We start from the raw sequence: 25,676 nt of genomic DNA, 5'->3' as shown, positions 1-25,676 counted from the left end.
ATTACGTTAAAAAAATGTAAAGTTGTTACAAATATGTTATAAATTTGTTGTGAACAATGTTGTGTTGCAAAAAAATGCATGAAAAAAATTATATAAAAATGTAATTTAATCAACCGAGAGAAGGAAAGATTAAGAGAGAAAAAATAAATTACTCTACAAAATCATTGTGTGCGCGCGCGCATGAATAAAAAATTTTAATTGCAATTAAATATCATATACTTAATTAGTTATTCAGTTTAATTATTATTATACATCATTATTTAATTTAATAAAATAAAATTAATCACATTGATTAACGGAATTTGAATTAATTCCACATCGCGGTGTCCTGTCAGATCCTCTCGACTGTTCTGGCGATGCCTTCGAGGCATCATCACGAAGTGGACCAAGAGGAAAGATACACGGAAGTGGATGTTATCTCGTTCTTCGATAGTTTAGTCCTAATCATTAGTGCGAAGTCACGCGATATATTCCACTTCCTCTCTCTGTCAATGAAATTAACAATGACATCGACTGTTGTTAACGCGACGTATACGTACAATACATATATGTTAAAGACCGGTTGTTTCAACTTTTTGGTAGACTTTACCTCTCAGTTACCTAAAATAAATATTCAATAATCCTTACTTAGTGGAATATCGAGTAAAATTACCTCTTGGTAATAAGAATTTAATCTGTAAGTAAATTTTATTAAGATAGAACAACAGTTATTGATATTTATTTTAGGTAATTGAGAGATAAAGTCTACCAAGAAATTGGAACAACCGGCCTTAAATGTATACTTGTATATCAAATATACAAAAAAAGTGTAAAAAAGCCAATGCTTGTGCAAATATATTCGAAACATAAATCACATTACGTATATTGACAAACGTTTCGATCTACATTAGGTTTTTTTCAGTGTCAATACGAAATAAATATTGCAAAATCCATTGGTCCAAAATCTATTGAGTCCATGGTTACAGGTGATAGATATAAAATATGAGTGAAAAAATATAGTGATCATTATTATTTTAACCATTGACTTTAGTATAATTTATTTCCACCATCTTTAACCATGGACTCAATAGAATATTTGCCATATTTATTTCGTATCAATACTAAAGAAGGCCTAATGTAGGTGGAACACGAAAAACAAGTATTAAGTGCCAATGCTCTTTTTGCCTTTTTTGCCCATTTTAAATTCATAATTTTTATTGGAGCCTTGATATTATAATTTTTATTTAAAAAAAATGTATTATACATGAGCTGCAAAATGACTTCCTTACAAATCGTCTGTCTTTCGTAGACTTTCACAATTTGTCACAGACTATAAACAAGACTATAACACTAAGAAGTATATAGATTAAGAGCATTTTCAATAAAAATTAATGTTTTAAAATTATTTTAAATTGAAAATTATACTCTAATAATAATCCATTTTTTTTTAAATTATTTCTTAATATGTTTTACGAGTATTTTTCGTAATTAATCTTCAAGATAAAATTAAAAATAAGTTCCATTTGCGATTAACCAAATAATATAATTTTTGTTCATTATTTGTTTCCTTTTTTAAATCGTTGCTCATCATATATAACTCGAAATATATTTTTAATCATTAATTATTCGAAAACTATCTAAACATCTGAATATTCTTTTTAATATTTTAAAAAAGAAAATTTATCATTAAAAGATAATGATCTGATGGAAACGCGGCAGCGTGTATGATCAGAAGTCTAGAGCGCATCTAATACGATCGTCTAATACGATCAATATTTCACGATTATAAAGTTCAGAGAGCCTTCGAGAACTTGACGATAACAAATGCGCGCGTAAGGTGTATTGTATATAATTTTTCCATCGTTTCCATCAATCTTATAATCGTCACATTTACATTTATCAAAATTAAAAAATCAGTTTCTTATTTCACACATCAAAGCGGTTCTTCCATGCGCAAAATATCTGCGTTCTGCGTCGGATGTACTACGAGCCTGCGCGTGATAAATTTCAAAAGGACTCGGGCTTGGCAGTAGGCGAAAATCCCTCAGTTCGTCACCGACCATCGTCCTATTAATATTGCATTTCAATAAAAACAACATCGTGAAATCGTGTGATAACAGCTATATAAAATCAGTGCTAATAGTGCGGAAGCAAATTTCAAACATTATATAGAGGAAAACAGGTACGCGCGTTGGTACAGAATATACATAATACGAAAACGGACGGATGTCTTTTTAACGATAAATTCTCTGAGCAATTTAAAGTCGATTTTTTCTTACAGTTAATGAATATGACGAAAAAGGTTACTAATTTTCAATATCGTATATTTTTTAACTAAATTTTAAATTTATTAATCTATTTAAAAATTATTGAAAAGTATGATTCTGTTGCTTATCTGTCTTTTTGCAGCTCAGAAAGACTCCGATTTATCATAATAAATGTAAATTTATACGATTTCAGTGTGAATAAATATATGTATTCGCATCTCTGGAATAATTTCGCGATAAAGCCAAAAACTGATTTTTCCCAGTGGGAGCAGATGCGATAAATATGCGATAAGTTACTATCACCAATAAAAATCACAGAGTCAGTGGAAACCTTCATATTTTTAGGTCTGGAAAAGCGAGAACAATGTTCTTTTTTATAGCCTTCATGTTACTTCAAAAATTTGAAAACTTTAGTGTCCAATAAATTGAAGAGAGCAGTAGAGAGTTTTATAAGAGCAAAACAGTATCTTCATTAATACTAAAAATAGCTTTTTTAGATTCTTACTTTTATTTATGACGCGCATACAAATACGGAATATACGGAATGTCACACAACTAATTTTAATTTAATAATAAGCAATTTGAATAATTTTAAATCAATTTTTCCTTAGCACAAATGTATGTCAAAGAAAGTAATCATTTATCGCATTTTTCCGATTTTCAATATCACATATCTCCGCAACAAAAACTTGAAATTAAAATTTTGTTAAAGTACACTAGAAATTAACTTAAGAATACGATTCTGTTGGTTATTTCTCTTACAACTTAATTCACAAAAAAATCTTCTTTTTCACACAATCGCTTAACACGCTTATCGTCTCATTATTTTCGTTGAAGAAAAATCGATTTCATACTGATCAGAGAATCTGTATTTAAAAGAACATCTGTTCATCTTAAAACAGTGTATAATATATACGTATTCCATATATGTGTTGTCTTTCATTATCCTATAAGAATATTAAGTTAAGATCGTTGAGAAAAGTAAATATCTTATGAGATATTCACGTCAAAAAATATCAACAAAATGCAAAATATATAAGAAAGTTCTAGTATAAAACGGTTAATCGAATTATAAAAGTTTAATCGAATTATTTAAAACATTTCTTGATATCAATTATAAGAATATGCAAATATGCAAATAAAAAAATAAGAGTTTTTATTTAAAAATTTAAAAGTGATCTTCATGTGATCTTCATGTGACTTTCACATGTGACTTTTTACCCTAAGGTCTATTATTATTGAAAGCACGGGTATAGTTTAAATTTGTTCCGCCCTAGTACTCAAATTTGTACCATTGTCACCGATTTATCCAAGTATGTGTCATTCTACAAAAAAAGTTTAGATTATCTAAAGAAATAGAAAATTGCTTCGAAGAATAGAAGCAGGATTTCTTTTGAAACTCAACAGCGATTGTCCAAAGATTTGATTATCGATATCGATGTCTCTGTATAACAAGCGTAGGACAGTGACATGAAGTATAAAAATAAACCTCTTCTCCTCACTGACTTTTCCTGCATTTGCTGTTTTCCACATATAGCAAATTGAGAAATCTCCTGAATCTGACGTGCGTCAATACCCCACACTATCCTCAGGGAATTCACCCCAAGGCCAAACATCAGTTTCGTTCCTTCTTAAAAATAAGCAAGTTCAGTTAGAAAAATTTCCTTCAAAAACACCCCCCTTTTTAAATATTTGAATGGACATTTAAGGTAAGACATCCTGTTATTCCCATTATTAGATTCGTGATCACATTATATTATCAAAAAAAATCAATTTACTTATATTTTTTTCAAATCAAACATCATTTCTTAAATAAATAATAGTTAAATATTTTAAAAAATATAAATGTGAAATAAAATTTTAAGCAAATCATAATAATGAATAAGTAATCATTCTGAATAATATTTTCAAATTTTGTTTTCTTATTTTTAATTAATGTATCTTGATTGTATATTTTATTTTCAAGATATATTTCATAGATTATCTACCCGCATAAAAAAAGAAATAAATAAATTTGAACGTTAACGTTTTGATAATTATTGATTGGTTGATTTGGCGTAAAACTCTCAGATAATAAACAAATTATTTGCAAGTACAAAAGTATATTGAATTTATTCAACATAACTCATCTTTAACTTGACAAACAAACCACATTTTTATCCTTTTCAAGAGAGTCGCTTTTGTGATCGTTCATATCCTGTCACTAAAACGGATGCACTCTAATTTCCATACTAAATTTTACATTTCAACTAGATGTATTCAAGTATTTGTCATTTAAATAAAAATCAAAAAATCTCCCTCAGCATACTTTACACAAAAATATGTAACAGTATTCTGTGTATATATATGCTATGTACAGGAAATATTTAAAAAAAATTAGAATATATAATAAAATACATTTCTTTGTCTTATTTTCAAAACAAAGAGTTTTATTTTCAATTGTAAATTACTCAAAAACTATTAAGCTGTATAGATATTTTCCATACAAAAATAATCGACTCTAAATTGATTGAATCAGTTATTAGAAGATAATATGAGAAGATAGAGATGAAATATCCTCAACCTGTAATAATTTCCAATATGATTGACGTGCTTCGCTTATATCAAGGGTACTCAATCAGTCGATTGCAATCCACCGGTCGACGTATTTTTTGATAGATCTTTACATTTTAATTTTTACTTTCTTTGATTTCATTGTAAAATTTATGTTTCTAATTTCATTATTTATTTTATTTCTAATAAATTCTTTATATTTTGATACTTGGGCCCTACGCACAATAGAGAAAATATTAGGAATAAGAACAAATATTAAACATTAGGAATAGAAAATTGGAATTATTTCATTTCAGAACAAGAAAATGGGATGTATTATTGTATTATGAATTAAAAATTAAGAATTAGGAATAACCAATATATTTCGTTCCTTTGTTTGAAGTAAAATAATTCCAAATTCTTCTTCCTAATATTTAATATTTATTTCTATTCCTAATATGTTCTCTATTGTGCGCAGGGCCTTAGTTTGTCTCTATTAATATGTTTAATAAATGTTAAAATCACATATCCTAAATTTATATTTAATATTATATTTTTTCCTCTGTACATGAATGAATTGCAAGATTGCTCTATTTAAAAAAAATAGCTTGCCCTAAAAGGTTGAGCAGTACTGGCTATACATTTTCGGAATATTCACTTCATAACATACTTTCTCTTTTTTATTGATATAACCCCACTAATTCAGCAAAAAAGTTTTATCATGCCTATTGCACGACATGTGAGGAATTTTATTCGTATGTAATTTTATTCATATGTATCCTACACACGTAGTGATCAAGAGAAAAAAAGCGAGGAAAAAAAAACGATAGATATTTCTCGCACGAACGATTTCACGTTCCTTTTCCTTCTTTACAATCTTTATACATTTTTTTTCCATTATACTTGCCGTAAGAACAAACATATTCTCATTTTCATGATAAATGAAACCATAATTTCATCAAAGGTTTACGAAAAGATTGACCCTTTTCCAGTCCATTGATTGTACGAAACGCACCGCACGTTTCAACGACGTCCCACGACATAGCTCACCCACTCAAGTAGAAAGTACAAAATACGAAAAGAAAACTTCGCCGTCTGCTGTTCGATTTCCAAGTGAGTCGGGGCATCAATCTTTTTTCATATGAGTCGTCGTATACAATATCGAGAAATATTGATATATATTTTAAGGACAGAGATATATTAATTGAGTGATCGGAGGAAAAAATGTAGAGATTCTGCTTTCAGAAAATTGATAGTGTACCCATTCTCAATTGGCAGGGATTAAGAGTATAAAAGAAAAATTAATCTAAAAGTTTTATTTTATCTCGCGCGCGCGAAAAGTAGTCGGAGATATAGACTTTTCGTATAAGACCAATGACTACTATCCCGCAGAACGAGAGAAAATCCGCGTGATTTCTGTCAAAGTATATGGCCGAGAAAGCTAAGTCTTAAATATCCCGCGGAAGAAAAAGCATAAATATCTGAGTGTAGATTCTTGGGATGTACAATATTAATCGAAGCATTTTATTTTACTTCTCCTAGCGTATATTTCAGTTTTGCCTAACCGCGAGATATTTTTACGTTTTCCTTTGTAAATCTCTTACAGGCATTTCTTACTAATAAAATAAAGATTTTATGACCTAAATATTTGAAATGTAAATGCATATAACGTAATTATTCATTGGTTTATTATTTTAAAAATAAAGTTAAAACGTTAAAGTTTAAAACATTTTTTAAAATTTTTTATTGCAATATCGTAGACTAAAGAAAACCAAGTATTGAAATATTGTATTTTATATTTTCTCCATATTTTTTTATAGTTTTAAAAATAGAAACATAAAAATATGCAAAAAAATTTATTTGTATTCCATTCTCTCAAAAGTTGTAAAGATAACTGAAAAATTTATTTCGTTTTATCTTCCTTTAATTTCTTAAAATAATGACTCAAAAGCAATAAGCAATCAGCACGTGAATGTATTTCGGAAACGTCCTTTTTCGATCATTATATTGCGTGACATATCTAAGTAATTAGAGCCAACGGATGTGTGTGGGCGATAAATAAAACCACTAAAACGGAAATAATGTCGAAACCAATCAATCAAGATCTAGTGATTATCTGATTTGGGACATATCGGTCATCTGTTCTGTTTGCTGCAATTTTCTGCTTTCGACAAGCAAAAACGTCGATATTTGTACAAGCTATCGTAAAATGCGAGTTACTTTAATCCCCTATAGTTTGCTGTTCTATAAATATATGTTAAATTATGCGGAAATATATTCCTAATATTATCGAAATTTTTATAAATCTTGAAAAAAAGAGGAAAGCTAAAAGCAAATAGAAATTAATGGGAATATCAGTAAAAAAGTTTCCATACTTTAATACAACAAGATAACACATGTCATAATAATTGCTTTAAAAAAATAATTTTATAAAATATTTTGTAAAAAAAAACACTTTAAGTAATTTAAGAATTTTAACTATATAAGAATCGTAAATTTTCATCTACGAAAAGAATCTTTAAAATACAAAATAATATTGCCTACGTTCTATTAAATTAGTAAAAGTAACATTCGGACAATACAATGCTAACGTATATATTCCATTGTATCTTGAATTTAATTCTCTTACTAATTAGCAATTAATGCCGTTGATTGAATCGCTCCCCCGAGTGATAATGAAGACACGAGGAGGCTGAACAAAATGATTTTTGAAGTTAGCTGAAAGCATCGCGTAATGCTTATCTCAATTACGTATTACACATACGCATATTTTACTTGTCGATGAAATACGATCTATTGATTCCCTTCTTCACGCTAATATGCGTTACCCTCGTAAAAAGATTTATCATTCTTAAGACAAGTTACAATAACTAAATGGAACAAGTTGGAAGGGTGAAGATGTACGAGTTTATCTTAAGGCTCAATGACAAGAGAGACCAGTGAATTCTCCGCACAATTTAATATCATCAGCACTATGGTTTTTCATAAGAAATCTCTTCTTTGGGACATGTCAAAACAGTAAAATTTATGAGTCGAATAAATCTGAACATACAACAAAACCCACTGATACTCGTATATCCATTGTACTTAAATATCGAAATACGAATTTTGCAAATTTTATTTATATATCACGCTTCATATATCACGCATATCATAATGTATATTTTACCAGAAATGTGAAAATTCACGCGAGAATCGGTCGCACATGCAAAAAAATTTGACAAATAAAAAAATATTGCGCATTTTCTAAATCTCGACACAAAAAATAAATCTCAACACAAATATAATATTAATTAATCTATTTGATTCCGTTTAGTTAATCTGAAGTTTTGAAAATTATATTACACATGGATCAAAGATCGTAATTGAATTTAGAATTGAAGATTTCCAAATAAAGATAACAATACGTTACAAATAAGAGAATAAAAATGTGCAATTAGAGAGAAAAAAAGTGCAAAATACTGCGTTAGCTGTAGATTTTAAGTCGTTAAAGAAAAGAAAGATAACATTTGTGTTACTTCCATCCTGTTTTTAGAAACACTGCACAAACGTCCTAGTTTTTCTCTTCTCCAATTATCCTAGTTGCAAAGAAGATACGATCTTCGCATATACCTACGTACTATCTCTTTTATAACGTTTGGCTTTTTGTGGCCTACGATACATATGCCTTCCACTATGATCATCGAATATGGAACTTTTTCACACGAGCCCTTGATCATTAACGGCTAATTGAACCCATTATTGTTCATATTTGTTTCACGCTTTATTACGTGGCAAAACATAAACTGAGCAAAGTTGTACATTGCGCGTGGTAACAAAGCGTTTATATTTTTAAATCTAAAGAGCATATAGGGTGAGGAACAGATTTATCAAAGGCGCGGCGGCTTTTAACTTTAAGTAACACATATATCACATTTCTTGCTTATTACGTAAAATACGCAAATATATTTGTATACGTGTCAAAAGTAATGAATTTCTGTAGAGAATATTTGGCAACACTGAAACACTCCTGCAATATTTCTTAATAAAAATTGTAAAATAATATTCTTATCATAATTTAAGAGCCTTCGGAGCCTAAGATACCTTAGATCTTAGGCTCTGAACCTTTATAAATACAAAATTAAGTAGCATAAAATAAATTTCACAAAAAAAACGAGGTTGAAGAAAATTTGCATTCATGGTTTCGGCATGAGGGGGACAATGTAATATCTTATAATAGAGAGTATTATTTTACAATTTTTATTAAGAAATATTGCAGGAGTGTTTCAGTGTTGCCAAATATTCTCCATATTTTTTCACAATTTAAAAAAAATTAAAATCTTAATAACTCTTAATAAATATTTTAATAAATACATGCCTCAGTGTTAATTTTTAACTGGTATCATGAGATATATGAGATCATTATTGTCCGTTTGTATTCCCATCGTTCTGTTGTATTGTACACTTTTTAAATCTTTCAATTGAACTTCCTATTGTTGATCTTGTTGCATACTACATTGCACCACTCATGTGTGCAACAATAATAATCACAAAAGAATTCCTGCTTATCTGAGTTTTTTACATTAAAATAAAAAAAAATTTGATAGACTGCATGATACTAATAATTAAAAGAAAAAATAAAATAATATCAGTTAAAGATTAAAGCCTGAAAAAATTCTACCTGTAAAGTAAAATATATCTTTCGCAATTTTTCTAGAAGCACAAATCCTTTATTCTATAAAAAAAATCGAGTTATTTATTACTGGAGAATAAAATAAAATAAGTAAAAAATAAAGTATTATTACATATTTGTATATCTGAAACGCAATTAGTGAATTTCTTTTCTTTTTCAAATTGCTTATCATTCAAAAACTATTCATGTATCTTTTATGTCAAACTTCCATGAAATTAAACTTATTTCTCAATATATATTTTTTTTTTCAGTAACAAATATTATCTCATATATCGTGTTGCTGAAAAGTAGGTACCTTATTTTCTATGGAAATAAAAAACCTAAAAAATTCCTAACAATCGAATAACTTTCTTGTTTGTTTGCTTTTATTTGTTCGCTTTTTCTTTTTCCATCTTTAGTTCAATAAAATCAGAAACGTGAAAGTCTTTTCTCAGAATTTTTCTGGACATGTAAATCTTTTGCTCGAAGGAAAGTTGAGCTATTTATTACGAAATTCTCATTGAAAACGTCTATGACGTGGGGATAATAAAATATAAACGTAAACGTACCGCACAATTTTTATGGACGTATATTAGCAATAAAATGTCTCTCGTTTAGACTAAAAATCCTGTTAAAATAAAGTCTACATAAAACTAAAATAATTAAAAAATAAAGTATTACATATTCAAAGCGCAATTTATTAAATTCTTCTTTTTTCTTTTCCACACGAAATGCATGATGAATTCATTCGTCACACAATATCTTACAAGAACATTGGAATAATAATTTAGGAAGTATTATTAAATATATTATTCAATATTTTGTACATATTTATTTATGAATAAATAAGTAATACTGTTTTAATTTTTTTCTTAGAAAATACATCAACACTCTGATCAGAATAAGTCAATTTCAATACGCCCCCAAATAAAAAAGGATATGACAAATGTAGAACTTTTCCTCATAACATATATTTCAAACCATAATAGCTGGCTAAGACGACATACAATATAAAAAGAACACGTGTATCAACTGATCCGGGAAAGTTGTTATAAAACACTCCTTATTACTTAACAATTCAATCCAAAATATTATATGGCTTTTGCTTCATTAATAATTTTCACACAATATCTAAGGAAAATTTGAGTCACAGAGGATCGATCTTCCTTTGTAATGCGTTAAAGAATAATTTATGAACGGTTTCCTTTTACTGCACAATTCTGTTATCTGTATTAGTTATCTGTGTTACTTTTTGAAATTTTTCTTCCTTTCGTGACATTATTTTTCCCAGGGAATTTGCTTGTGATCTGCAAAATTAATCTCATTTTCGACTATCTGCTTTTTGTTACAAACGGATTAACATAAAAAACGAGGCAATATTATGACCGACAGTGGCTGAGAAGCTCATGATGTTTCATAAATAATATATTTCTTTAAAAATATTTCCTTTAATCTTTTCATTAAAAAAAATATTGCGTTAAATTATGTGGATTAATTAATGCGGTTTATAAGATCATTATTCATTCTGATAAACATTCTGACATTCAGGGTTGGGTAGTGTCTAGTTAAAAAGATAAAAGTTAAGTTGAAAAGTTAAATAATTTTAACTTAACTTAGTTACATTTTAAACCTTAACTTTTAACTTAATTTAGTTACATTTCATCGGTAACTATTAACTTTCTTGAAGTTAGCCATGCCATAAATAAAGGCGTCGCGGAAGGCCGCGCGCCTGCCTACAAGTAACTATACATTATATAAGACCTCGATTCTCGAACTCGTGCGAATTTGTTCGCATACGAAACGGGCCATATTCTGTGTAATGTGACTGGTTGTATACTTCTAGACTGAAGAATTCCGACCACAATCACAAAGATTCAATCACAAAAATCAGAATGGCCCGTTTCGTATGCGAACAAAATATGTATATAGAGTATGTCTCTAAATAAAGTGTATATTTGTTATTTCCGTTATTTGTAAGACTGAGAAACCCTAAAATCATGAAATAAAACAAATTTTACTTTTAACTTTTCAATTATTTTTTTTTTTATTTACTTAACATTTTATACAATTAATTTCATTATAGGTTAACTTGTATCTTAATTAAGTTAAATTTTTAAAGCCGTTAACTTTAACTTGACTTAGTTAAAAAAAAAAAAAAAGATAACTTACCCAACCCCCTGCTGATATTTCATATATTATTTAAACTTTTCAATTCTATTGCTCATATTGTTGTTCCTATTGTACACACATTCTGAAATTGAATTAAGATTTTTTTTGTTATGATTATGATCTCAGAACCGAGAAAACGTCTAAATTATTTGCCAAGATAAGATAAAAACGAGGAAATAATAAAAAGCAATAATACGGAAACAGGAGGAGATAAGATCAGTATCTCATATAAGGCTCCTAATCTCTCGCATTACAATGACATTGAATTATAATAGAATTTTGATGTCGGAAGCAAATAAATCATATCAACTTTTTTTTATATTACATATCAAGATAAATTAATTTTTTCACAAGCTTCTTCTTTCAAGAAAGATCAAAAGCAATCAAAGTTTTCTTGAAAATTATGGAAAGATTGACTTCAAGTTGGCATAACCAAATACACCATCGAAAAATAATGAGATACGCGCGAGAAATATTCTGTATAACACGATCAAATTGAAAATTGCGATGTAATTTTCAAAAAGCATCCATAAACCATAAAAGCTATTTCACGATATGCAAGTAGAATGAAGATTTATTTTGATCAATTCGCAATCAATAAAAGCAAAAAATAATGGCAGAGAATAGGATTCAGTTTCCCGTGACATAACAATTTAAACAATTTAATTTACTCATATAACCGCGGTACATTTTACAATTGACAGAAGGGGTGAGAATCTCTCACAATAATTTCTACAAATGTGCGTAACACGAAGAAAATTAATTAAACTTGCTTAATTTTAATCTGTTTGTAAAATCTGTTTTGTAAAATTACAAATTATTATAAATTATTTATAATTTTATAAATAATAAAATTCAGCGGACATATTTTGTGATAATTTGTGTATTCATTGTTTAGATAAAAAAAAGTATATAGCTTTTAAAAAAGTTATTCATAGATGACTATACTATATTTGGAATAAAATAATATTAAAAAATCATTGTTTATAAAAAAATATTGTGAGTTCTTAGGAAAATATGGCAATGTCAGTAGTTTGCAAATTAATAAAGCCGTTTTTTTTTCAAAAATAAAAGAAAGAAATCAATTTCTTTAAGATTTTCAGAAAACATCGACTTATTGGCGTTATTCCCTGTTCAAAAACTTTAGAAGTTGTCAAGAAAATTAAAACTTCAGCAGTTATTCAGACGATTCTTGAAATCTGCGCTCGCAAAATTTACGGAAAGTCGCACAAAAGTTTAATAAAATAAATACGCCAACTTCCGGTAGCTCCGATCAGCTTGTGGGGACACGAAGCACTTAGTTTTTTACGAATTAAGCTTGTTCCCCTAATATTTGTTCTTGCGCGTGACTGAAAAGGGATTTTTGATAAATTATCTTCTTATAAGTGACAGAAATGATTGTCGCGTCTGAATACTAACGGTGATCGCAAATGAAAAATTCTTGGCGCGAGAGTGTACACATTAAATTTTCGTAACGCTTGAATAAACGTAATAAATTTTTTGAAAACCTTTTACTTTTTTTTCTCACAAAGGAAAGAGGCGTGAAAGTATATTGTCGTGTTTTTCCGTCTTTTATTTAACGGATTTAGCAGAAATTTCACGTATCCACGTGCAAAAAAGATCTCAAGGTAACTGAAGGAGACTGCGAAAGAAGCGGCTTTTATACTCTCCCGAAATCTTATTATAAGTTTTGTCAGCCGATAACTTTTTGTGCGAACTTGTAGATTAATAGAATAGAATATTTATGTTTAACTCTGAACTTCTTTAAAACGTGTTATGTTAAAAAAAATAATACAAAATTGTTAACAATTTTTAATATTGTATCAAATATTTTTTCGAATGTTTTAATAAATTTATTTCGAATTCTAATGCTAGTCATAAATCATTTGAAATTCGTAAAGTTTAAGATTTAAGATAGATTGTTACTGAGAAAAAACGAAACATGGACCAAAATATTTGATATAACCGTTTAGAATTTAAATAATTAATGCATCGAACACTACAATTTCAACTCTCATTAGCTCTTATTGCCATTAAATCGACCTTAAATAAGAATTGCAAAAATATTTCAAAGTCTATAGGTTTATTCATTAAAATTCATTAAAAGCTAATGTGACTCACAATAATACAGTTGTTTTAGCGCAATAAATTTTTATTTTTTTTTTTAATATCGTACAGGGATTTGCACTTAGAATCATTTTCAAGTTTATTGTATAAAAGTTACATTGTCTAAAAATTTAATCGTAAAATTGATGAAAAATAATCCTGAAACCAGGAACGTCTCTGTATTTTGTCAAAAAGAATAAAAATTTATTGCGCTAAAACAATTGTTAGCCTTTATATATTTACAAAAATCAGAAGACTTCAACAAAATCATTTGCTTTATTTTGCAGTTCTGCCACTTATCGTCTATTCTTTTGCTTCTAATTAATTTTTTAACTGAATTTGAATATTTTCTCAATAATAAAAACTGTAATTTCAGATGGAATATTGTGTATGCGAAACAACGAACCTTCATTGATTTCAAGATGCTAAACTTCATAAAATATGCAATTCAAAGTAAACAATTTACGCATCGCTATTGGGAAGATGAATATGATATTAGAGAAAATAAATGTAGAAGAAAATATTATGGTAAAAATTATAATATTGATGATATACAGACTGAGAAAATTTCCGCGACACAACATGCATACAACGTGTTAAATTTTACAATTCCTAATACAACAATGGTTTACTCCTCGATGCTCGAGGAGTCCACGGAAATAATCAACGAATCGACGACGCAAAATGCCAGCATATCATATCAAAGCGTCAATAGCATGCTGTACTTGTACGTAACGCCGGCATTAATTTTATTCTGCGTTATTTCAATCCTCGTTAATATTAATGTCATCATAAGCGCATTTTGGATAAAACGTCCGCTCAGTCCAACATTACACATCAGTTTGAGCCTATCAGGTACAGTAATAGCATTCTTTCTCTATATATATTTGCTTTTTAAAATTGTCAAAGTCATAAATGTATCAAAATTTTAGTTTGTCCTATAAAAAGTTTTCCTAAATTATTATACTAATCGTTTAACATTTTCTCAAATTCAATATAAAATCTTGTCTATAAAAAATTATAATAGAAAATAATTTTCAACAAACAAAAATTATTTCCTACATGCGCTATGCACATGTTTTAGTTACAACTCACAATCAGTGCATAGAAAAATACGATCTCTATATTACATTCATAGGCGCAGATGCTTTTACCAGCTGTGCTTTGGGCATAGGACTAGTTATGAATAGTTTCATACCTCACGGCCTTGAAATCGAATTGGAAGGTAAAAGATTCTATACATTCTACTATGTGTGTGTGTGTGTGAATTATCATAATAATTCAAGGTTAAATTGAAAAATATACAGCTCCTTATAATAGCTGTATTGAATTATGATATTAAAAGAAAGTATGTGATTTTTTTCCTGCAATATAAACTTATGTTGAAATAATTTAGTTTTCTATTTAATGCCATCATTCGTGTTCGATAATTAATGTTAATAAAACAACATAATTTTTTTCATTACTGCTTATAGGCATGAACTGCTTTTTACTGGCACTTGAAGCTGTGAGATTGGGAGGCGTGATAATTACTGTGTTTCACTTGATGGTCCTAGCTATCAATCATTACTTGGGCATTCTCAAACCTCTCCACTATCTTTCAATTATGACACACAGGTAATACTAGTTACTTCTTTGTCAAAAAGGAAGAGTTGAACGACAACATTTCTATTTTTTCTTTAAGAAATATCACGATTTTATTGGTTCTGCTTTGGGTGCTACCAATCTCTTTCTTCGTGCTCTACTTTAGTTTAATTGAAGACGATGGTTTCCAGTCTGAAGAATGCAAGAAAAATATGTAAGCATAATACTGCTCAGTATTGTATAAACATTTCTTGCATTTTCTTTTCTTCTATTTATAGAAACTTCTTTTAGTTTAGATTTTAAAAGATATAAAAAAGTTTTAAAAAAAGATAGAAAAGATTAAATATCAACATTATATATCTTGATAACAAAAATACTAAAAACTCTGCTAATTATAAGATAAATTTCATCTAAAAATTAAATAAAAAATAAAGCTTCATTAAACAATTGCATGTAAAATTATAAACTATTTATATTTTGATAGATTTCTAAATATTCTGCATATTTGCATAAGGAAATAAACTGACTTGATGAAACATTCTGTTTTCAGGTTTTTAGTCCACAGGCAGTTTCGAATATTGTTTAGCAGTCTCTTTTTCGGGCCCTTTGTCGTGATGACTTGCATTTACATCCACATTTTCTATATAGTAAAGAGACATCAAGCGATGAGACTACGCTTTTGCGGAGCAGAATCTTTCATTCGTGTGAATACTTCAGAAGTAACACGTAACAATAATAGGCGAATGGCACGGAATATTAAAGCTATCAATACAACGTTATATATACTTGGTAAAACAGAAAATGTTGCACCTAAATTTACATTACATAATCCTGAATCTTAACGTTCGCAATTTCTAAGGAAGCTTCATAATCGGTTGGATGCCCGGAGTGATAATGTTTATGCTGTTCTGCGAGGACTGCGTATGGCAATTGAAAAATGTGATATCGATGAATATCGCATTCATTATCTACACCATAATCAACTTTCTCATCATTCTGAAGACTTTGGTTAATCCTATTATTTATGCTGCTCGAATGCACGAAATTAAGGTAATAATTCGAGAAAAAAAAAAAACTGACCTAAATAATAAAGATTTTTAATACTTCGAAATCGCTTTTCAAAACTCAGCATAAGCAGAAATTTAATTTCTAAAGCAAGAACAGCATTTAAATCTAATTAATTGAATTATCATAAATTAAACAATATCGCGTGCGTCGCTAAGAGCTCGCGCACCAAATTTTCCTGGCTTATTCAAGTTTGAAATTTAAGGCAAGTGTATTTGTTTCAGATTGCCAAGAGACGAATGTGCGACGCTTTGTGCAAATGCCCGACGCTCATCAACTTTAATAACTTAGGAATCAGCATGATATACAGCAGCGAGAGCAGGAACTCACAAACGAGGAATGGCACTAGTCCATTATCGCACAATATGAGCGTTCGAAGAGCGCGAAATGGAAGCACTTATATTTGCGTGAATTATAATGCACAAGAATATGGCAATACAATCGTGTAAACCGCGCGATACACGAGAGACACGTTGCAAAAATATTTTCCCGTATATTTAATCCGTTGTCTAAATAAGAGTACAAAGTTATAAGCGCGAAATAATGGCTAAATAAGAGTACAAAGTTATAAGCGCGAAATCATGGCTTCAACAATATTTTAAACAAGTGTTATTTTAGTGTACTGAAAGTCATATTATTTCATATTCTTTTTCTCTTCTTTTGTTTCAAAATGTAATTGTAACGATTATTCCAAGTGAATACATTGTTGCAGTCATTTTCGTATTCGTGTACATTTTTGTAAAAATTGTATGTGATTTGTAGTAGATTTTTTTTGTCGAGGCCACAATGTATAGATACGATTGCAATGCGCATCTCAATATTTTTAATCCTGCTAACATGTTTGTTTGCTATGTTCAAAGTTAAATTGATCTACTGTGTAGTATTTCGTTTTTTAAATTTCTTACATTACTCGCTTATAATTGGTACTTCAAAGAAAATTAAGTTTATATTTTTTTTTTTACATTTTATAAATAGATGTTTAAAAAAATTGATGAAGAAAATGATAAAATTTAATAGTTCAGAGTCGACAGATGCAAAGTTATTGCATTTGGAAAATGAAAATTACTCAAAATGTACCAGAAATATCAGGGTTAAATTGTGCATATATCTTGAATGACCAGATTCGGATTTCCAAATTTATATAGAATATTTATTATAGTATGACTTACCTACCATCCACGGCGTCGATGATTTCCGCTAAAATGCCGATTTCTTTGAACAGTCTTTTCATTCTATTACGTCTCTCCGGTCTTCTCAGCAGATTAATCATGTAGATGTGATCTAAACCCAAGGTATCCTTCTGCGGATATGTCACGAATTCCATCAGATTGTCTGATAACGGCAAATAGTCGCTAAATGCTGCACAAACAATATGCAAATACGTATATCAATCAACATCCTTGTTAAATATGACAATATTGTATATCGTTCTTAATTGTCACCCGAATATTATATTCCAAACGAAGAATGCAAGCAAAGAAATTCTATTTAGTACGACAAACAATCAATTAAATTAAATTAAATTAAATTGATTATATTTTATTTATTTAGCTAATTATTTATTAAATTTATACCGTGATTTTATGAAACAAAAGCTTACCCAATATTTCTGCCTTCGTATTAGTCAACCGTTGCATATCTTCCGCGATAGTTTCCTTATTCTCCAATGGCACCATAACGAAGCCATAGGCCTCATCGTTGCACACATGTAATGGCACACCTACAAGTACAATACTATATGTTGAAAAAAAAATCTTTCGCAAAGTTGTAAAAATAATCAAATTTTTTCATAGAATTAAGTCAAGTTAATGAAATGATTAAAAGCACATTAGGTAGTTCTGTGTCACTGTACATAAAAAAAAAGCCAAAAATTTCCAAGACTCAATAATCGATAGGCGATAAATTTTATCACTTATAGATAATTTTAAATATCCAATAGTTTAATATAAATTATATAAATAACAATTTTTTTAACCTGTACCTGATTTATTTGCTCCTACAGCAAAAGTTATGATATCGTCCACAGGTCCATCGTATGCAATTAGTTTCTCAGACTTATAGCTCAGACGATCAGAGTCATATCGTCGTAAATCGATGAGAACTGCACTATGAACCATAGGCACATTGTGACATCCGATTTTCTCACGGTACAAAATCGGCTCGTAGAGATCCGTTCGCAAGTAATAATGCTCCGCTGTCATCCCGGCCCAAAAATTGCTGTACATACCATCCGATCTCAGCAAGGGTGATACAATGGTCTGTTCCTTAAGGACTAAGTTGCGCAGAGTACTCGAATTGGTCAAGAAAACATCAGCATCCAGCATCTGCAAGAAAATTTTTTCAATTAATGTTTAATCAATTATAAATATGTCAAATAAAAGCGATACATTAGAATATGAGTGCGTATTCGAACAATTTAATTTGTAAATTTACAAATTTTTATATTATTGAAGTAAAATTTTATAATACCTTTAGAAAATATGTAAATGTAAAGCGTAAAAAGATCTAAATGTAATATAAAAGTAATGTAATATATGTGCAAAACAAAACAGAAAATAAATTGATTTGATGAATAACAGTGAGTTAAGAACAAAAGTATTTTGTCTAGAAAATATGTCAAATTGTTGAAACATTATCTTATTAGTAAAAAAGCATTTCTTTAGCCGCAGTTAACTTGAAATTAAATTGTTCATATCTTCTTGATGTATGTTCTTGAGAAAATGAGAAAATGTTCACGAATCAAGTATTCTTGAGAGTAATAATTCATTTTCTTCATTATGTTATTACAAATATAAAGTCAACTTACCAAAATAAAGTCCGCCCATATTTCTCGTGCGTAATTGAGCGCTTCTTCACGTAAATTTATTACATGCGCGAATCTGTGAGGGGACCAATCTGCATACGTCCGTTCGTCTTCAAATCCCGTCGTCGTTGTATTCAAGTAAATATTCAAATAATGATACTTTTCGCCTTCAGAATCAATCCATTTATTTAAAATTTTTATGGAATTGTCGATATTGTTGTCGCTGCGTATCCTGAAATATGAATCCATAAAGAATTAGGAACAATACTTTTTTTGCATTATATAAGTACTTATTTAAGAATAAAAAGTCATAAAATAAAAAAAAATAAACGCAATATTTACAAAATTATCGTTTTTTATAACAATAAATACGTCAAGTAAATCCGAGCAGAATTAGTGCTAAGTTTTGTGCTCTCTTGTCACGTGACGTACATTATAATAATCGCATGCGCACCTGTGTTGCAATACGTTTGTAGATCGACCGATCACGGTTATCTTCTTTGTAAAATGCGATATGTAAGTGCATTTCCGAACGCTCTGCACAAACAGCGGGCAACTTCAAATTTCTAAATAAATTTAAAATCCATAGCGGGCAAATCAAAATGAATGTTAATGATAGAAAAATATAATAGAGGAATTATTTCAGGTTTTTTAACTAAATTTTCTTTTGTTTATAACACATAATTATTAGCAATCAGTTCTCTCTCTGTATTCGATAATTATGATATCAAATAAGGGTAATTATGCAGAATACCCACGTCACCTCCGATTTTGACCCAACTGGTCTCATTCGATGCGTTTTTTTTTTTTTTTTTAACTTTTTCCTTTCACTAAAATGTCGCTCTGTCCCAGGAGACGAGATATTAAGCGTCAAAGTTGACGACTTTTCAGGTTAGAAAACTTGTCACTTTGACGAATTATAGCGATGTGAGCATACGCTGCGGTCAGGCGCGCATGCGATGTAACAGAATTGTGCGCGAAGTATAAAATATATTTCCGATAATCATTAATTGCAAGTCGCAAACCCATATAAAATAGTATAATTATGGATCTTGCTTTGCGTAGACACAGGGTATTCCGCCCCCCCTGCGGGGGGGCGGACCCCCTGTGTAAAATAAAAATAATAAAACTTTCGTGCGTATTCCAGAGCGACATAGATTGCTTAATGTATCAAACTAGCTTTAGCATTATATATTTTTGTGCAATCCAAACTAGCTATGCTAAAGCTAGTTTGGATTGCACAAAAATATATAATGCTAAAGCTAGTTTGATACATTAAGCAATCTATGTCGCTCTGGAATACGCACGAAAGTTTTATTATTTTTATTTTACACAGGGTATTCCGCCCCCCCCGTAGGGGGGGCGGAATACCCTGTGTCTACGCAAAGCAAGGTCCATAATTATACTATTTTATATGGGTTTGCGACTTGCAATTTATGATTATCCGCGCACAATTCTGTTACAACGCATGCGCGCCTGACCGCAGCGTATGCTCACATCGCTATAATTCGTCAAAGTGACAGGTTTTCTAACCTGAAAAGTCGTCAACTTTGACGCTTAATATCTCGTCCCCTGGGACAGAGCGACATTTTAGTAAAAGGAAAAAGTTTTTTTAAAAAAAAAAACGCATCGAATGAGACCAGTTAGGTCAAAATCGGAGGTGACGTGGCTATTCTGCATAATTACCCAAATAAGTATTAATTATAAATAACGAAGATGTGTTTTCGTAAAATTTAATTCCGATTTGAGATTTAAATTCGATTAATTAGGTAACTGTTATTATATCAGCACTTATAATTATTATCTACTTATAATTATTATTGACTTATTATTGCGTTTTCTGATGTATCGTTACCGGCGCGACGGAGTAAGGTTATGTTTTGTTTCTCACCAAAGACATATCCGGTTTTTAGGATAATCCTGCTGCTCCAAGAAGCTGAGAAAATATGGCAACGTGTGTGCTTTGTTCCTGACTAGAATTGCGATCAGCACGGTCGGCTCCTTCAATATCACATCGCATGTAATTAAGCACGTATATCTGATAAAGAAATAAACGAAAAAGTATTTTCGAAAGGTCATTGTGACGCACGTATAAACGTACGAATGTGTTTCGTTCGTATGCCTCGTCACGTAATTTATTAGAAAGATCTAAACAGAAGAACGGAAATTATACCGAGAGCCGACCCAACATGATCTCTATTGTTCTCTATTGCTTTGCCCATTATTACAAATGTGTGGGCGTACACAATCGGTAATACAGAACTCCATATACGGTAAATCACATAACTTAATCAATCTCATGGATCTATTACATATATAAATATATAAATGATTTTTTCAAATATTTTTTTATACCAAAATAGTTTTTTATAATTGAAAATATTGTACTTTTTATTCAGTTTCATACAAAATATCGTAGAAATTTATACAACCTGCAATTAAAATATATAGCTGTAGATGTATTTTTAATGTTTTTTAATCACAACATTTTTTTATCACTCAGTTTTCTACTAGAGAATTATGAGCGTCCTCTACTTCTTTCAAGTCTTTTACTTCCTCCGACTTCACTTTCTTCTTTTGCGCATAACTGAGTTTAACTTTATCAAAATCCAAAACCATTACACCTAAATCTCCACTATATCTATTCTTGGCAACCTAGCGATAAAAAATGTACAATTTTAAATTTATCACATTTGAGATAAAAAAATTCATCATTTTACGTTTAGATATATACCTGCAAATACTTTTTTCCTCTTACACTCGTGAGTCGTTTATCTTGTATAATTAATACATTGTCGGCTTCTTGACTTGCTTTGGCACTACCAAAAATGGACAAAGTCGTCAACTCTTCCTCTCGCTCCTTTCTCGGATGTATAACCAGCGTTACATGACAGTTATACTTCGTAGCAAAATTTCTGAACTCTGCTATAATCTTGTCCTGTTTCCAAAACCTGCAATGTAATGGTGTGTGAATAAAATTAAATTTAAGAGATAAAAGAAAGTAAAATATTTTGTCTCACCTATCGAGATGTCTCACTTCTTCCGATATGCCCATCATAAACTGCATATTGTCAATTATCACATGTGCTATATCATGCACGTACGTTGCATGCTCAACTGCCTGCAATTTATAAAAATAAAAAATGAAGAAATATTTATATACATAATATTAAATTTTCTACTTATACATAATATAATATATGCTCCATACATCCATAACAATTTTAATGTTCTGTTGACCATGGAAAGTCATAAAATAAATCGGTAACTTGTTGAAAGCATCTGCATATGTATTAAATTTATCCAAATTCTCTTCCAGAGAAACCTCTGCCATTTGTTGCAACATAGTTTTAACTAGTCGTGCGTTTCTGATTTCAAAACTACCCCACAGAGTATTAACTCCTTGCATTGCTAAATCTAACGAATATTCGCTCATGAACGTTGTCTTGCCGCAGCCTGAAAATATGTTAATATACAAAAAAATATAATTTTATAAGCACTAATATAAATACAAATAATTCAACCATTGTGTCAATAGAATAATCTTAATTAATATAATATTATATTACCAGTTGGTCCCGTTAGAATTGTGAATTCTCCTCTTCTGTGTCCTTTTAGAATTCGATTTAGGGCAGGATATCTTTTCCACTTGACACCCTGGACCTTATCTACATTTTGCAAATCACATAATACATCTTGTCTGAGATCATCAAAAGTAGTAATACTTTTGTGCCATATCGGTTGCGCATTTGTCAAAATACTCTTAAGATCATAGCCTTTGTCAGCAGCTAGCTTTGGTCTAGGTTGCATGTCAATTGGTCTCACAAAATAGCATCTTTTCTCATCTAATTTCTTAGCAAATTGTCTAGCTGTATACCAACTAGGCTCATCATTTCCAAACCATAATATTAATTTTTTAAAATTTTCCAAACTCGGCAACAATTGTTGCGGCAAGTTTTGTAAGTTGTATGGTAAGCAAATAATTACATTTGCTGCTTTTTGAGATATTAACGCGAACAAATCATGTATAGTTGGTACAATCACTGCAGTCCCATCACTTCTAGCATTTTTTTGCTTGTAAATGATAAATCCACCTACATTGCTGATGGGTACAGTTTGTTCTAATTCTGATATACTGGAAAGAGTTTTGTAACCCACAACAATATTGCCAAAGGCTATTAATGGAAAATATAATAATTCTGGTCCAGTTGCATACACAGTGTTTAACTGTGAGATATCTTGCTGTGAAACTTTCTGTAACAATAGTTTATTAATATATAAAATATTCATATTATATGTAATTATATATAATTATATATATAAATCTTGTAATTTGTATTAATTTTGTTATCTTACTGGAAGAGAAAATGTTTCTAACACTTTCTCATACAAATTTGGTGATAAATTTGCAATTTGTTGATTAGATTTTGCTATGTTATTCCATTTCAAAACATAATTTTCCTGTGCTTTTATAATATTCCTTAAAGTTTCCAATTCAGCCTGTGCATTATTTGATTTAGTTGATCTTAATAATAGGAACTTTTCTAATATGTTCCATTCGCCTTTAGAATTACATTTATCACATATAAAATAGCCTGTAATAAATAAGTTTTAAAAAAATTTTTTTTTAAATATATTATATTACTTTCATAAATTATCTCGTTATGCATTTCATGATTTATTACCTGTTGTTTTATTAACATAAATCTTTGCTTTTTTTAACTTTTCAGAGTTGCATATAGGACATTCTATAACTAAACATCCATGTCCTTCGACAATGGTAATATTTTTTTGCTTTAGAACTTGTTTTATTTGAGATATGGACATTCCAGGTATTGATTCATTTATTGTACCACTGTTTTGATACAAATGACGACAAAACATCCGAAATTTAAAATGTCTTGCTAGATTTAAAGGCCGCATCAATAATTTTAGAAACATTGTTTTTCTAATCTACTCACAAAAACCAATCGAAATTATAATTTTTTTCAGTAACAAAAGATCACATTTCGTCAATTTATTTTTCGGAAATTTTTTCAACGATGATTTAATTCATTAAACACTACTAATGCATTAATATAAATAGTCATATTACAATTGTTTATATTATTCATGGAATCACTGACATTCGTCGTGCATAACAAAAATGAACAACAAAATTTGTTAAGTTAATAGTTTCATTGTCGTTTTTTCAATTTAGAATTGTTATATATATATGTAATTAATATTATAATATTGTTCATCGCGCGGTAACAACACACCGACATGCAAACACATGGCACAGTAGCATAAGGCACTAGATATGTAGGTATTCTTATCCGCCATTTTAGTTCCTACTAGATGGAGAATTATAGCGTATATAGTATTGGCCGGAGCACAGACTTTTGCATAAAGCATAACACATAAGCATAAGGAAATTGATTGGTCCATTTCCTTATGCATTTGCTTATGCTTATATATAGACCAATCAATTTCCTTATGCTTATGCGTTATGCTTTATGTAAAAGCTTGTGCTCTCGGCTTATAGCTTAGTATAATATGGCGTACGCCATACTGCTATACTAAGCTATACTAAGCTATACTATATCAGAGAGAAGCCTGAGAGACGCCACGGCCAGGTTTTACGTGATCCGCGAAAGCGATACGCCACCTGTGGACCTAAAATGTGGACATTGGAACTACGTAGCCATGTGCACAATTTTTGGTTTCGTTCCGTGCTATGTCCACGAAAGATCGATAATACAGAGTAATGTGCACATTGATGTATATATAATGTATATAAAATAAATTTTTAGTCTAAACACATGCACATTCATTATTTATTTTTATGTTAAAGCTTTATTTGTAATAAATTGTAAATAAGAACAAAAGTATCAAACGTTGAAGCAATCAGGCACAGATTTAATCAAATAATGCTTTTATTAATTAATTTTTTGTTAAGTATAGTTAAAAATTATCTGATTTATGTCGTGTTTGATGTCATTTTAATCGCAAAATTCTTATTAATTCATAAAAATTATTTTCAAACCGATAAAATGCGAAATAAAGGTTTTACTTTTCACTTTATAAAATGTTTACATTCGTGACTTGAGGGATGGGGAAGTCCATTGTAAAAGAGTTCGGAACTCTTCTTTGATGATAGGTCATCTCGCTCGCTCTTCACTCGCGGTCTCACTCACGATTCTTCGGCCAGCTTAGACGATAGCAGGAGCGAGCGAGACGATGATGAGTGCGAGCGAGACAATAGCAGGAGCGAGCGAGACGATGATGGGAGCGAGCGAGAGGGAAATAGCAGCGTACAATGAATAGCCAGATCCTCGAGCTTCTTTGCACGCTACTATTTTTATCTCACTTGCTCTTATGATTGTTTCACTCACTCACTCTTATGCTCATCTCGCTCGCTGTCAAGCCCGTCGCTGGCAAGCGGCTGGTGAGAAGACAGTTCATGATAGATAGATAAATGTGATGATAGATAAATTTTTTTAAAGAATATATATTGTATGAGTTAATTATTTTAGAG

The 25,676-nt window shown here is 30.0% G+C and overlaps 3 protein-coding genes and 1 long non-coding RNA gene across 10 annotated transcripts in view; 2 read left to right on the top strand and 2 right to left on the bottom strand.

Annotated features, from left to right (window-relative positions):
* LOC105671171 (glycosyltransferase 25 family member) overlaps positions 1–21,235 on the bottom strand; it is a 33,660-nt gene extending 12,425 nt beyond the window's left edge. The window contains exons 1-6 of one of the 4 annotated variants that reach the window (XM_012365111.2): positions 21,048–21,189; positions 19,611–19,693; positions 19,160–19,388; positions 18,335–18,677; positions 17,954–18,073; positions 17,523–17,712 (exon numbers count right to left, since the gene is read on the bottom strand). In XM_012365111.2, coding sequence (XP_012220534.1) covers positions 17,523–17,712; positions 17,954–18,073; positions 18,335–18,677; positions 19,160–19,388; positions 19,611–19,693; positions 21,048–21,056 — 974 coding nt within the window. In that variant the 5' untranslated portion in view covers positions 21,057–21,189. Of the gene's footprint in view, positions 1–17,522; positions 17,713–17,953; positions 18,074–18,334; positions 18,678–19,159; positions 19,389–19,498; positions 19,516–19,610; positions 19,694–19,919; positions 20,204–21,047 lie in introns of those variants that run through there. The other 3 variants (XM_012365113.2, XM_012365110.2, XM_067347651.1) reach the window with 3 other exon arrangements.
* Positions 1,912–18,678, top strand: LOC105671173 (trace amine-associated receptor 4-like). 3 transcript variants are annotated; one of them, XM_067347654.1, is made up of 8 exons: positions 1,912–2,161; positions 14,081–14,559; positions 14,789–14,929; positions 15,180–15,321; positions 15,455–15,502; positions 15,839–16,077; positions 16,148–16,338; positions 16,578–18,678. In XM_067347654.1, the coding sequence occupies exons 2-8, from the start codon at positions 14,127–14,129 to the stop codon at positions 16,800–16,802; spliced, it is 1,419 nt and encodes a 472-aa protein (XP_067203755.1). In that variant the 5' UTR covers positions 1,912–2,161; positions 14,081–14,126; the 3' UTR covers positions 16,803–18,678. The 3 variants fall into 3 exon arrangements, with proteins under 3 accessions (XP_067203755.1, XP_067203753.1, XP_067203754.1); XM_067347652.1 differs by having other exon boundaries at positions 1,915–2,161; positions 15,389–15,502; XM_067347653.1 differs by having other exon boundaries at positions 1,916–2,161; positions 14,843–14,929; positions 15,389–15,502.
* LOC136997195 (uncharacterized) lies at positions 20,478–21,618 on the top strand. 2 transcript variants are annotated; one of them, XR_010887997.1, is made up of 2 exons: positions 20,478–20,816; positions 21,070–21,618. It is a non-coding gene; the product is annotated as an uncharacterized lncRNA (long non-coding RNA). The 2 variants fall into 2 exon arrangements; XR_010887996.1 differs by having other exon boundaries at positions 20,478–20,925.
* mtDNA-helicase (mitochondrial DNA helicase) lies at positions 21,517–24,904 on the bottom strand. Its single transcript, XM_012365095.2, has 8 exons — positions 24,418–24,904; positions 23,842–24,109; positions 23,513–23,751; positions 22,726–23,410; positions 22,368–22,612; positions 22,177–22,277; positions 21,891–22,107; positions 21,517–21,811 (listed from the first exon to the last, which is right to left on the bottom strand). Exons 1-8 carry the CDS (start codon positions 24,421–24,423, stop codon positions 21,656–21,658), a joined length of 1,917 nt encoding a protein of 638 aa, XP_012220518.1. The 5' UTR covers positions 24,424–24,904; the 3' UTR covers positions 21,517–21,655.
* Between the last annotated feature and the right edge of the window lie 772 nt (positions 24,905–25,676).

This window comes from Linepithema humile, chromosome 1 (genome assembly GCF_040581485.1).
Source record: "Linepithema humile isolate Giens D197 chromosome 1, Lhum_UNIL_v1.0, whole genome shotgun sequence".
Taxonomy (NCBI): Eukaryota; Metazoa; Arthropoda; class Insecta; order Hymenoptera; family Formicidae; genus Linepithema; species Linepithema humile.
This window is presented reverse-complemented; position numbering and strand designations above follow the sequence as displayed.